Source organism: Drosophila sulfurigaster, chromosome X, assembly GCF_023558435.1.
Source record: "Drosophila sulfurigaster albostrigata strain 15112-1811.04 chromosome X, ASM2355843v2, whole genome shotgun sequence".
Lineage (NCBI taxonomy): Eukaryota > Metazoa > Arthropoda > Insecta > Diptera > Drosophilidae > Drosophila > Drosophila sulfurigaster.
The window spans coordinates 7,039,949-7,053,014 of record NC_084885.1 but is presented as its reverse complement, the minus strand read 5'-3'; the positions used below and the strand labels follow the sequence as shown (position 1 = coordinate 7,053,014).

Sequence of the window (13,066 nt, the reverse complement as noted above, 5' to 3'; positions counted from 1 at the left end):
CACTGTACGACAACGTCAATGGGGATAACAACAAAGAGGAGGAATGCTAATGGGGCAGGTGCTAAAGCTCTCTCTCTCTCTCTCTATCTCCCTCTCTTTCTTTATATCTGTGGCCGTGGCAGTGGCAGCTATTGACCTTATTACGGTTACATTGTGGCATTTAAAGCTTAATCTATTTCCGAAAAAAAGAGGCACAGCATGAAAGGGGAGGCACATTTAAGTGAGGTTAGGTTAGCTTCGGTTGCCTAACTGCTATCTTGCTGATCTATGAGCAGAGTATTCCGTATCTGGGACCCTTGAGCCATTTTTTTTTTGCTACTTTTTTTTTTATTTTTTGAGGGGGGCATTTTGTTTTGTTATTTGAACTTTGTGCCAAACTCGCATTATAATAACAGCCATATAATTATGTATTTTAGCCTAGCCATGCATTGAATGGCCTGGGGAGAGCGAGAGAAAAAGTGGGAGGGGGGGGAGGGAGAGGGAGAGGCTCTTTTGGCTGGCCGGAAAGTCTTTTCGCAAAGTGCTTATTATATTTGCCGTAGTTTTTAAGTGAACAGCACACTCCCCCCGCTCCTTCCCTCGCCATCACATTACCATTACCATTCCCATTCCCGTTTTCGAGCCCCTCTAAGTATGCTACGTGCTTTGTGCATTGAAATTTTTGCGCTTTGCTGGCTTTTCGCTATTTCTTTTTTTTTTTTTTTTTTTCGCCTGTGTGAACGAAAACTTGAACTGCAGTGTGGCCAGACGATGATGGGAGGTGTGTGCCCAACTGGTTTTCAGTTGGAGGAGGAAGGAATGGAGGGTGAAGGGAGTAGGGAGGAGGGAGGAGGGGGATCGTAGACTGTGCCTGACGCTTAATGCTCCGCTTGTGTGTATATATGGCTTGGCTATTAAATTTCCAGTTCAATGATTAACGAAATTTATGTTTCGGCTTATAAGTATGTATGACTGCAAGAGTGCGTGAGTGTGCGTGTGTGTGTGTGGGTGTGCGTGTATGTGAGTGCGTGATGCTGCCAAGGTGGCGGCGACTGCGACCAACGCTAACGATGCCACGACACCACGAATGAAGATGCGAATGAGAGGTGCGTGAGGCATGCGGCATGAGGCATGAGGCATGATGCTGCTATGCCTTGAGGCAACTCCGTTTTGCCATCTGCAGCACAAGCGTTTCCCCATTTCCCGCATTTCCTCGCTGACTGTCGCGAGACGTGTCGAGGCTCATTAAATATGTATGTCTTGTGCTGAGCAGCTGTTTGGCTGCGCCAAGCTGAGCTGAGTTTTGGGTTTGGGTTCGGGTTTGGGTTCGGGTTTCAGTTGGACGGCGTGTGGCATTCAATTAAGGCGCATTTGCATGCCATCTCGCTCGCTCACTCGCTCGCACGCATCTTGCACGCTCTCTAATCTGTTTGAAATATTGACCAAGCGGCAAAATGGTGTCAGGCCCCGAAAAGTATGGCAACGCCATGCCCCATTCCTAGTCTGCCTAGTGTCGCCTGGCCAAAAGGCAAATGCCAAAGCCAACATGCTCAGGCATGCAAAATAATGAAGTTGAAGCGCAATTAATTTGAAGTTGACGCCGACACAAGCTGTTGTCCCCCTTTCTCTCCATCCCCTCTCACTCTCTCTCTCACACACACACACACAGCACTCTCGCTCAATCTCAGCAGCTGCTACGTGAAAAGCAACAACAACTATAACAGCAAATGCATTTGGCCAACTGTCCCCGACCTCCCCATCGCATCGCATCCCATCCCATCCCATCTCCATTCACTGCTAGCTTGATGTGCCTTTGGCCAGTCAACTGACTTACTTTACTTTGCTTAAATGGCAAAAAGAATTTTCTTCGCATTTTCTCCTTGCCTTTCATGCACCCGGCCACCCATTATAAAGCAGCCATAAACGGGCATTTCAACTGTCTGGCAACCTTAATCGAAATTTAAAATGGCTACATCATGACGCTGTGTCGAAATATGATTTTTTCTTTGCTCTCGAAACATGTTTAAGAGATTGTAAAATAAAATATTTGACTACGTTGACTCATCAATAAGTAACTAAAATAGACAAATACTATATATGAAACAAATAATTACTTACATTATTTGTAATATAATCCATATTGAGTTTTTTTTTTTGGTGATTTGTCATTTTTGCACTTTAACTACAAAAAAAATTAAATAAATAAAAATAATATGAAATCAATATTCGAATAAATCGAAAAGGAATTCAAGTATAACAAATTGAAGGTTTAATCAATCGAAATAAAAACATATTTTTTAGCAATAAACAAATCTAACGCTGAATAAAAGATAATTTTATGCAAAATGTATTTTTATTTTGTTATGCAAATATTTGCGGAGATAACGTTAGCCAAAAATAATTTAAATGCTCTAAACTAAATATGTTTTTTTTTTCTATAATATAATAAATTGAGTTTCGAATCAACCAAAATGAAATATATAAAGATAGCTTTTGAATTGAATTGCAAATTAATTTTTTGAGTTTTTTGTAAATATTTCTTTTCACTACGGTTCTTAAATTTTTTTTTTTATAATTTTTATAAAATTTTGTACTTTTTATAAATTGTAAACAAATTACAATGAAAATATATTTTTATAAGCAGGAAAAGGTAATTCAACAAGTTTATCAAGTTCTAATTGTGGGGTATCTGCTAGTCGGTCAATTGCGGCTGAAGCATTTTCTAAGTTGCTGTTTTTATTGCAATGCTTTTGTTGCCTTTGTTGGCTTTGTTATTGTTGTTGTTGTTGTTGTTGTTGCACTGCACAACGGATCCAGGGACTCTATATTGGGCCAAAACCAACTTGAGCGCACCCTCTGTCTCCCCTCCCCTCCACACCCCTCCGTCTCTCACACTCTCTTACTCTTGTTCTCTCCCTTTCACTTGTGCTCTTACACTGAGTAAGTCTATATATATATATAAATATATATAAAGTGTATGAGTGTGAGTGAGTGTGAGTATATAAAAAGCCGTTTTTCTATGTCAGTTGCATTTTTGTGTTACGCCTCAGTTACATTTTGCGAGTGTGTCTTTGTGTGTGTTAAACGAAGGGCGCCTCATTCGGGTATCAACTGCTGCTAGTATTGCCTACCTTCCCACCTTCCCACTTGCCCCTTATCCCTTCCCCCTCACGTTCGCTCATCAAACTAACCAGCAGCAACGGCAGCAGCCGCAACGCGATAGGAAAAGCTTTTTTCAATTGTTTCCGTTTCGAGGTCATGACAAATGCATTCATTTCTCTTTATTTTCTGGCTTTTATGCTTGTATGTGTGTGTGTGTGTGTGTGGCGGATTTTGGAGCAAACAGGCGACTGGCGGCAATGAACTGTTGCCCCTTAAAACCAACACACACACACACACACACACATTATATAGAGTGTAAGCTGTATGTCATTTTTACGTTTAATGTCGCAGACCTCAACAAAAATTGCTTACCTTTGGTGAGGCGCGAGACGATAACAATACCCCCAACAAAAATAACAACAACAACAGCAGTATCATAAAAACAATGAGAAGGCTGTCAAAAGCTAACCAGCATAAGCAGCTTGCCAAATACCCTGTAAAGAAGCTTTCTTTTGTTTTTTCTTTGTAATTTGCACTAACCGAAATTTAAATGTAAACAGAACAAAATTGAAATGCTTTCAATTTAATTAAATTAAACAATTATTTCAATAAAATAATTATTTACATTTCCAACTGCTATTTACTTTGGGATTACAACAATAAAACCTATTTCTGTTTTAAATACATGTTATTAAATTAAACAAGTATTTTTAATTGGCAGTTGCAACTGTCTATTTTTCACTTTAGTGACAACTCTGGCGAGTGTTACACGTTTAAATGCAATTTAAATACACTAACAAATTATAGAGCTCTTTCCATCAGCGATGATTAATTAAACATTTTCATTTACTTCGCCATAAAAAGGTCACTTTATGCAACAATTATGTTCTCAACAACAACAAAAAAAAAGTTAAGTGCTCGTATTTTGCACTGTTGTAAATTGAATAATTTAATATATAGGTGCGCAATTTGTGTGCTACGCTTTTCTACCTGTCGCGCAAAAATGTAAAAAAAGTTATTTTTGCCAATTACAGGGTATGTCGACAAATAACTTAAATCGCGTGTCATGTCAAGTCGACAATTGAGTGCTCTATGAAAAAGCCTCAAAATTTAATTAAACAAATTGAGTGTATTACAAAATGATTTGTGCAATTATTTATTTACTACCGGGCTTTTAACAAACCAAACAAAACTAACAAAAGCAAAGACGGACAAAAGCTGATTGGTAGCAGATTATCGATAACTCTTCCTGATTAGATGAAGTTTGCAATTTATCGATAACTCATGGAAAATAAGCAAGCCAACATAAATTTCTTATTATCAAAAATAATCAAATTTTCCTCGAGAGTTGTCAATGATGAAACCTAGTGTATTGCATAGCCTGCCAGACCCATGATGGGAGGGGGAAGGACGACAACAGTAACAAAATCAAGCAACGGCTGCTGGCGACGTCGACGGCGACGACGACGGCGTCGGCGACTATTGCAAAGTGCTTTGACTTTGGCTGCTTGCTGCTGGTTGCTGGCAGTCGTAAAAAATGTAGTTTATATTCAAAATAAATGAGGTTGACTTTATTTATGCGCTTATGCTTTTTATGCGCTTTGCAACATATACTGCTAACAACGACAATGCCAGCAACAACAACGGCAAACAACGACAACAAAAATCATCAGCATTGCTGTCTCTGCCGACGTCGCTGCCACTGTCGTTGACTGCAACAAATCAGCAAATGCCCATGGCAAAAACAGGCGAAACGGTAAGAGAGCGAGAAAGAGAGCGAAAGAGGGAACGAGCATTTTGGATAAACGTAGCGTAAGTAAGTGATTTAACGTTTCGTTGCTGTTGTTGCAAACGCAAATGACAGCGCACTGATAATTATTTTTGTGTGCTGCTCTCTCAATGCACGAATACAAAACGGAACCTACAAAAGAGAAACCACCACATCCACCACAAAAGCCACCCCCTACCACCCAGCAAAACTGATTCGAATAATATTTGTACAGTCAAAATATGGTTACAGTTGTTGTTGTTGCTGCCGCCGCTGTTGTTAGCAAAACAGATGAAACCAAAAGTTTCGCTGTTTGGTTTTTGAATATTTTTCGCAAAATTAATAGCGGGTAAAATGTAACGTTTTGTCATTTCGCCCGGAATGCGAGCCGTAAAACGGCCCCGGACGCATTTGTTTGTGATTAAACCGAGCAAATGAGTGGAGTGGGGAGTTTGGAGAGAGTCGGCTTATTTCGCCAAAATATATCATTGTGTTGAATTGTTATTGTTACAGTTACAATTACAGTTACACTTACTTTGGCTGCTGCTGCTCTTACAGTTGTTCGTGTTGTTGTTGCTGCCGCTGCGGTTGGAGGCGCCTGAAAGGATTGTGGCGTTTGTCCCTCCATAATACAATTAGCAATGGTTGTTGCGGAGACTATGGAGAGTGTGTGGAGAGTGTAGTGCGGCCATGAGCTGGGAATGCTGTTGTGGCTTTAGCTTTATTGAATTGTGACTGGGCGTTGAACGTGCTGCGTCTGCCTCTGATGGTGATGGATGGTTAAGTGGATAACACAACCCTCATTCTCTCTCTCTCTCTTTCTCGCTTGGTCTCGCTCACCAATCAATCATTCTTGGCTTGGCTCGACGCACACTACTATGTAAATGTGTTTTGCAAAATGCTAATCAAAGTTGAAATCGGATTAATGTTACAGAAGTACCATCTTATAGAACAATTGACATACATACATACATTCAATACATCAGTGGAATAGCAGTTTTGGTTTTGTAAAATCATTTAAAGCTCGGCATGCAAGCAAACATCAAAACGGTTATCGACAGTTTGCCATTCACATTTTTCCTCATATCAATTGTACACCACACACTCTGTCTTGCAAGCATTTCATTAACTTCAAATTACATACTCAATATCACTCAACTCAATTGAAAATGGATTGCGAGCTGTTTGCAAATAATAGACGTTAAGATGCAAATAAATATAATTGAATTAAGCGTTGCATTGCAGACTGTTAATCGATTGACAACATCAGTCGCTGCATGCTCGATTAATCTGTTATCGGCATCAGTTGCTATAATGCAAATACAAATATACCAACTGTGGTAATTGTGATTTTAAATCAATAAATCTGTTTAACAATTCTTCTTATCAAGCTGTTTGTTAAGACTGAAAATTATAGTAACAATAATTATTTAAAAAAGCTGCTGCAGCTGTCACAATTGCTGTTTTTATTTAACTGTAATACCATTTTATACATGGCTTAATTTATTAATTGCATATTTAATAAAAATACTGTGCATAATAGATGGCACCACTATAGTCGTCGTCCTCGTTGCCAGCGCCAGGAGCTCTTGAAAATATCGCTAGGGATACATACATAGTTTAAAATACATAAAACAAATTGTATATAATTGAATAATAGCAGTCAAGGGTTTTTTAGCTATTGCTTTATTTTTGGTAAGCCATTCAGGGTTGCTCTTCTTTAATTGGCGATTGGTATATTGGAATATTGTGGTCACACCGACAACTTTTTCACTTTCCGTTACTGCCTTTCGTCGGCGTCACTTTGATCGTGTCTTTGACTCAGTGAAAAATCGACTTTCCCAAATAATATCCGTTTAAAATATTGAGCTATATTTTACGAAAAGCTACAATTGATAGGAAAACTTGGAGAACATGCCGAAAGTGAAATTGCAAAAAGAAGTAAAACAGCCGCAGCCTTATCCGCCGCAGATGCGTCGTGGAGACAACGGGAATGATATAACAAGAATGGCGACCAAAAACAACGGTAAACAGGAGAGGCAGAAATCAACGGTTGCAAAAGACGATCCAAGCAGCAACGAAAATGTGCTTATTTACTATTTGAAGCAACACAAGCTATCGATAGAGTCGGCAAAAAAAGATTCGAACGAAATGGCCGAACAATTTTATAAAATGAAAATGACGGTGGCCGAGTGCAACCAAGAAAACGCTAAATTGAAGAATGTGTAAGTGAATGATGTAAATGTGTTCATCTATTTATTGCATTAAAATAAATTTTACTTTGCTTTTTAGTGTGGCGGAAATGGAGCAACAAGCTGAGCAGCTAAAGATGAATTATGCTAAAGTTACTGAAGAAAAGCAGAATCTAAAGCACAACTATGATAAATTCAATGCGATGTTCACTTCATTCGAAACCGACTACGATGAACGCTTCGCCAACATGAATCTCGACTTGAACAGGCTTAAAAGCGATCTTTTGGCAAGTCAAAAACGCAATGAGATCTTGTTGACTCAGGTAAATACATCGGTATCCTTATATAGTATTTATATGTTTGTAAATGTCTTATCTTTTGATTTTAATGAAGCTAGATATTTTATATATATTTAATACTCACTTATTTTGTTGTTTCCTCTAATTACTTAGCTGAAAGAGGAGGAAAAGAGTCACGAAATGATTGCTAAATTAGGAGAAGAGCTTGGCCAGAAGGATGCCCAATTGGCTGTAACTGAGATGAAACTGGCGCAACTTCAGCAGGAAAACAAGCAGCTTCAAACAGATTTTGAGGTGAAACAAATAGAGCTGGAACATTACCATGAAAACAAGCTGCAGGAGAGAGAGGTATGAATAATGCTTAATACACTCCGATTTTAATACTAACTTTTCGTTCAATAATAACTTTAATCATGTCTTCAAGGTTGAGCTATCAGGATTAAAAGGTGAATTGCAGCAGCTAACGGAAAACTATGCTGCAAAGATCAAGGACAGTGCACAACGCGAACAAAAAATAGTCGAATTGGAAATGAAGTTGAAGGAGAGTGTCAATTTAACTATCGAAATGGAACAAAAACTTTCCCAGGCTGGGGCAAGTTATATAAAAAGGCAGCAAGAACTTGAGCAAGAAACAATGGAAATCACAGATAGATTGAGGGCACAGATTCAGCAGAAACAGGTACATACAATTATTAATATAGTAATTGTCAATGGTATCTATAATAATGAATTTTAGGCAGAAATATCTTCGCTGGAGTTGGGCGTGCAACAACTGAAAGACAACTTTAATCGCCAAGTTGCTGAGAATGATCGTTGTGTGGCTGAGTTGAGTCTGACAAAGCAAAGTTTGAAAGAGGCCGAGACGCGTAATTTTGAGCAACAGAAACACAACGACGAGGTGTCCAGGGAGACGCTTTTGAAAGTAGAACGATTTGAGAGCGATGCGAAAGTTAAAGATGCCAAGATTGATGAGCTTTTAGCTAACATTGAGGATGTGACTAAAGAATTCAAGAGTAAGGAAAAGAATTACGAAGAGGTCATTGCAGCGCTTAAAACCAACATCAACGAAGTAAAGGCAAACCATCACCAAGAAAATGAGGCACTACAACATGACCTTAAAAAATGCGAAAATCAAATGGACGAGCGCCAGGAGCAGTTCAATCAAGTGGAGCTGGAGTTATTGGCACGCATCAAGAAGCTGAGTGATGAACAAAAAAATTCGGCAAAAGAATTTGATAATTTTAAGGAACTTCACGAGGTTTCCCAAAACTAACATTAATACGTAAACTTAATTGGAATTGTTAACAAACTTGTTTCATTTTTCAGAAGACAACAAAAGAACAGCAGGATAAGCTAAAGCAGCAGGAAGATGACTTGGAAGCTCAAAAGAAGAATTACATCAATATGGAGAAGGCTAAAAATGTGAGCTTTGTTTGCATTTTAATGAACTTATGTTAAGCTTTTTATCTATTCAATCGACAGGCAATTATAGCGGAGCTTAAGTACAAGATTAGCCATGTGCGCCAAGTCTTTGGTCAGCCTGTTGGCAGCGCCACAATCCTCAATCGCGAGCAGAACAAAGCCAAGACCAATGGCACACTCGAGTTGATGGTCGATAATAATATGGCTATAACCCAGCAACAGCAGAAACAGCCTGTTGATGTCGTGGAAATTGATGCTGCGTCCGACGACAGTATTTCAAAAATTGCAGCAGCAATCGTAGCATCCGCTCCAGCAGCCATTACCACGGAGCCATCAACCTCATCATCAATGGCACCCGATGCAACTGCAAAAGCTGCAAAATCACTCAGACCTCGTAGACATATTAAGCGCAAAACTTTCCTTTTAAATGATTCAGAATTCAACTCTGATACCGATGACGACGATGTGGGATTGTGGAAGCCAAAATCGAAAAAACCGGTACGTTGTTGATCTGACCATTTGATTGATCCATCTAATTATAAATAGTTTTGCTTTAAGGTCGCAAAGAAGAAGTTTACTGATGAAAACGTGCCGATAACTAACGTATTCGATTACGTTAAGAATATCTAAAGAGAAGTTGAAGTGTTAAATATTTCTTTCAATACTTCTGACATATAAGTATTTGAAAAGGAACAAAATGATACTTTACTTTACTAGTTGGAATATTACTCTCTTTATTTGTATCTTTTCAATAACATTTCAATTGATTAATCATTTGTATTTAGTATATGTCAAGGCGTTAAATGCCAATTTAACTAAACAAATATTGAAGTAAAGATAATCGATTATCAAACAAACGATTTGTAAATGATTGATGTGACCTAGCGGCTATGTGTTTGGTTGTTTATTGAATGGTTGATTAATACTATTTACGTTGTATGTTTAGTTGATTATTATCAAATTTGATCGTGTTCACTTTTAACTGGTCTGACCTTCAAAAGTGCAATTATAGTTTCAATTAGGCCATCAATCAATCGATTAACCTCAAGGCCAATAAGTCGCTGGGCAAAGCAATTAAAATTATTTAACAATCAATCAAAATGTCACCCAATCCAGTCCGGAACCAGCCAACATTCCATATCAGCCAATCAATTAGACGGTGAGGACTCTATTGGCTCTAATCATCAATGCCATTATCATCATCATCGTCATCTGTGTACATCCATATGTATGTATATATATATGTATTTTCAATCAGCTGACCTCGATGGTTGAGCACATACATACAAAAAAACAAGCGGTGAACAATTTTTGGCCATTGCCTTTGCCAAAAAAAAAGAATGTAAAAGAAATAAGCAGAGGAAAAATGGCAGAAGAAACATCCAATCTGCGCCATTAGCCATATAACCCATAAGCTCATATAGCCCATAACCCGAGAAACCCCTAAGCTGTAACCCAGTTTCAATTGAACGCATTTTCACATGCCAGTGCACCTCCTCGCACTCCCTCTCCCCATCCCATCATCAATTGGCATGCAATGTGTGACCAAGACCGAGTACTAGGCTAGCAAAATGCTTTGTCGCTTCGGTTTTTGGCTGTTCGGCTTGCAGGTCATCGGAGGTTATGTGGGATGTGCTGCGGTGTTGCCACTCTAGCTTTTTTCACGCCAAGTCAGACCATTTTTAAAGGTCACTTGGCTTTCATTAAAGCGGCTTTTTTCTTATAACTAATTAGCTATTTTTATGCATACTTAATTAAATTCTTTTCAACATTGAAGCTAAGTGCTGTCAAAAATATTTAAACGCTTGAGCTGCTTTAAATATCCAGTTTTAACGATAGCTATTTTGTAACGCCTCATTTAGCTGCTACTTATGGCTAGAATTTGACAACACTGGGTTGTGAGTTGTGGCTCGTTTGTGTGTGTGTGTGCGCTTGTGGGTTTTTTTCGGGCAATTGCGAACAGAAGAGCGAATTGCGACGAGGAAGTGCAAAAGGCAGAGATCGTTCTACTTTATGCCTATTTGGCTTATTATTTTTTGTGGCCGGTCGACCAAAGCAATAACCCAACTAAATTGAAATCAAACATACACGCACACACACACACACATACAGAGTGGCACACGTACGCACGCAACAACCCACACACACACATGTAGATTGTGAGGTTGAGCTCTGTGCGTGTCACGACTTGAACATTGAGCTTTACGAGGCGACTTTAATTGCTGAGGCCAGGCAGCAATCAAAATGCGCTGCCAAAAGCGCCATCAAATCGCGCGGAAAACGCGCGCGCCACTCTCCAAAATCATCACCTCAAGCGCAACGCTGCGCGCGATAGCAAAACAGCACCTCAGAGGGAGAGAGAGAGATGGCGCGATTGTTGAGTGTTAAGTGCGGCGCCATTGCGTTAGCAAGCAAGTGTTCATCTCCCTCCCACTCTCACACCCACCTCATATTCACTTTGTGCATGTGAGTGCGTGTGTGTGTGAGAGAGCTGCACTTTGTAAAAGTGTTTTGTCCATTTACGAGCCAGCGAACTCGGCGAGCGTTGGCGCTGATTTTTATGCCATGTTGTTTGATGTTGACTGTCGTTCGTGCTCCCCCTCCCCCATTTACCACCTCTAGTCCCATAGCTACAACACAGCACCACTCTTATCCCCCGTCTCGCTTTAGCCTTTGTCAATCAGCATACTCTGTCTGGGGGCGTGGCCATGGCATGAGCGCACTTGCATAAAGTCTTGTTTGCAACGTTGTTGTTTGTTGTCGTCGTTGTTGTTATTGTTGCCAGCAGCTGCAACATCATCGCCAGAAATGCACACGCAGCAATCGCCTCGTCGCCCCTACTCCACCCCTTGGTCTACTGTAAGATATATGTTGACAGCTTCTAAAAATATGAGCAGCATTTTGCTGCTGCCAGCCAAATGTGTTGAAAAATTGAAAAATATTTCGCCATCGATGCGCTAAAATATGGTCGCATAGAAAAGTAAGGCGAAATCGGACCCAAAACAAAAACCAAAAAGAATGCAAAAGCAAGCAACAACAACAATGCGTAACGGAATGCGCAGCATTGTTTTCTATGCCAAACGCTTTTTGGCGGCGCGCCAGACAACAACAACTTATATCCTGTGCTGAAATCAGAGTCCCGTTCGAGTCCTCTAAATATCTGCTGTCGGCTTTGTTATTATTATTATTTTGCTGTTTTTTTTAGAAAAAAACTTTATACTCGACACAAGTAGAGGACACAAAAGGCATGTACATTTAATGGCAAATCAATTGCTTTGTATTTAATACTAGATAAAATTCTGTAATAAAAAAATATACCAACACTAAATTTAAGTGCAACACTGCAGGTCACACTTTTCAGTTGCTATTTTAATTGCTACATGTGCAAAAGTGCTAACAAGTATATTGCAGTCGATCATAGCTAAACGGTTTGTGTGTATCAGCATGAGCAAGAAGGCGGAGAGGGAGCTTTTACTTTGATTAACTGACAAGCGGCAGGCAATTGGCACAATTGAAGGCAGGCGCAACTCCTTACTTAGGAGGTCCTTGTTGCAGGCATTGTTGATTTAGGATAACACAAGCCAGCTGCCAAAAGGTTAACGTTAACGAATTTATATTAAGGCAGCCACCAACAACAAAGCAAAAAAAATCCCAAAAATAAAAAAGACAAAATACACGAACGCGAAAAGAAAAGACAGGAAGAAAGTGAAAGAGAACGAGAGGTGGCCCAACAAAAAGATGATGAGCAGTTCAAAATTTGCTTGTTGGCCATTTACCGGCGGCGGCGGCGGCGACGGTGGCGGCGACAAAGAGATAACCGAAATCTGCACATCGCCCCATAACTCTAAAGCCACATTGAAATGTATATATAGTAAGTACACCCACAATGCACACATACACACTCACTTCTACAAGGTCTATATACTTTATATCTAACACAAAAGGCAACAACTTGTTAACTTTGCTTTTTATTTTTGGGTACACGCCTAAGTCAAGGAGTCTGGGTTTTGCAGCATTTGGGTCCTTTCTCTGCTTTTTATACCCTGTGAACGTGCTCGAAATGCGGTATGCTCAATGGTCTAGATATACAGGTAAGCCAAATAAATATGCCATCCCATTTTTGTGGTTTATTTCCAAAATGTAGCTTTCATTTAGTAAATTGTACATTATGTACATCCAATTCAATACGAGATATCCAATGACTGAAATTTTAAAAATATACTGACGGGCTAAAGTACATATACCACACTGATATCGATACTAAATATCACTGCACTGAGTATGCCACATATCGATTCTTTTTG

The 13,066-nt window shown here is 39.4% G+C and overlaps 2 protein-coding genes across 2 annotated transcripts in view; one reads left to right on the top strand and one right to left on the bottom strand.

Annotated features, from left to right (window-relative positions):
- Nucleotides 1-220: 220 nt before the first annotated feature.
- Nucleotides 221-13,066, bottom strand: part of LOC133848387 (mitochondrial import inner membrane translocase subunit Tim13-like) — a 50,199-nt gene continuing 37,353 nt past the window's right edge. The window contains exon 2 of the mRNA XM_062283932.1: nt 221-230. Within this exon, the coding sequence (XP_062139916.1) occupies nt 227-230 (4 nt within the window). The 3' untranslated portion in view covers nt 221-226. The remainder of the gene's footprint in view (nt 231-13,066) is intronic.
- LOC133848827 (putative leucine-rich repeat-containing protein DDB_G0290503) lies at nt 6,612-9,593 on the top strand. Its single transcript, XM_062284521.1, has 8 exons — nt 6,612-7,074; nt 7,142-7,364; nt 7,494-7,688; nt 7,765-8,019; nt 8,077-8,598; nt 8,667-8,762; nt 8,823-9,260; nt 9,321-9,593. Exons 1-8 carry the CDS (start codon nt 6,764-6,766, stop codon nt 9,390-9,392), a joined length of 2,112 nt encoding a protein of 703 aa, XP_062140505.1. The 5' UTR covers nt 6,612-6,763; the 3' UTR covers nt 9,393-9,593.

Bases quoted from the DNA above. Each gene is read 5' to 3' on its own strand.
- LOC133848827 (XM_062284521.1), top strand. From the start codon at position 6,764: ATGCCGAAAGTGAAATTGCAAAAAGAAGTAAAACAGCCGCAGCCTTAT. The intron at 8,599-8,666 runs GTTTCCCAAAAC...TTCATTTTTCAG, and splicing joins ATTTTAAGGAACTTCACGAG to AAGACAACAAAAGAACAGCA. The intron at 9,261-9,320 runs GTACGTTGTTGA...TTTTGCTTTAAG, and splicing joins AGCCAAAATCGAAAAAACCG to GTCGCAAAGAAGAAGTTTAC.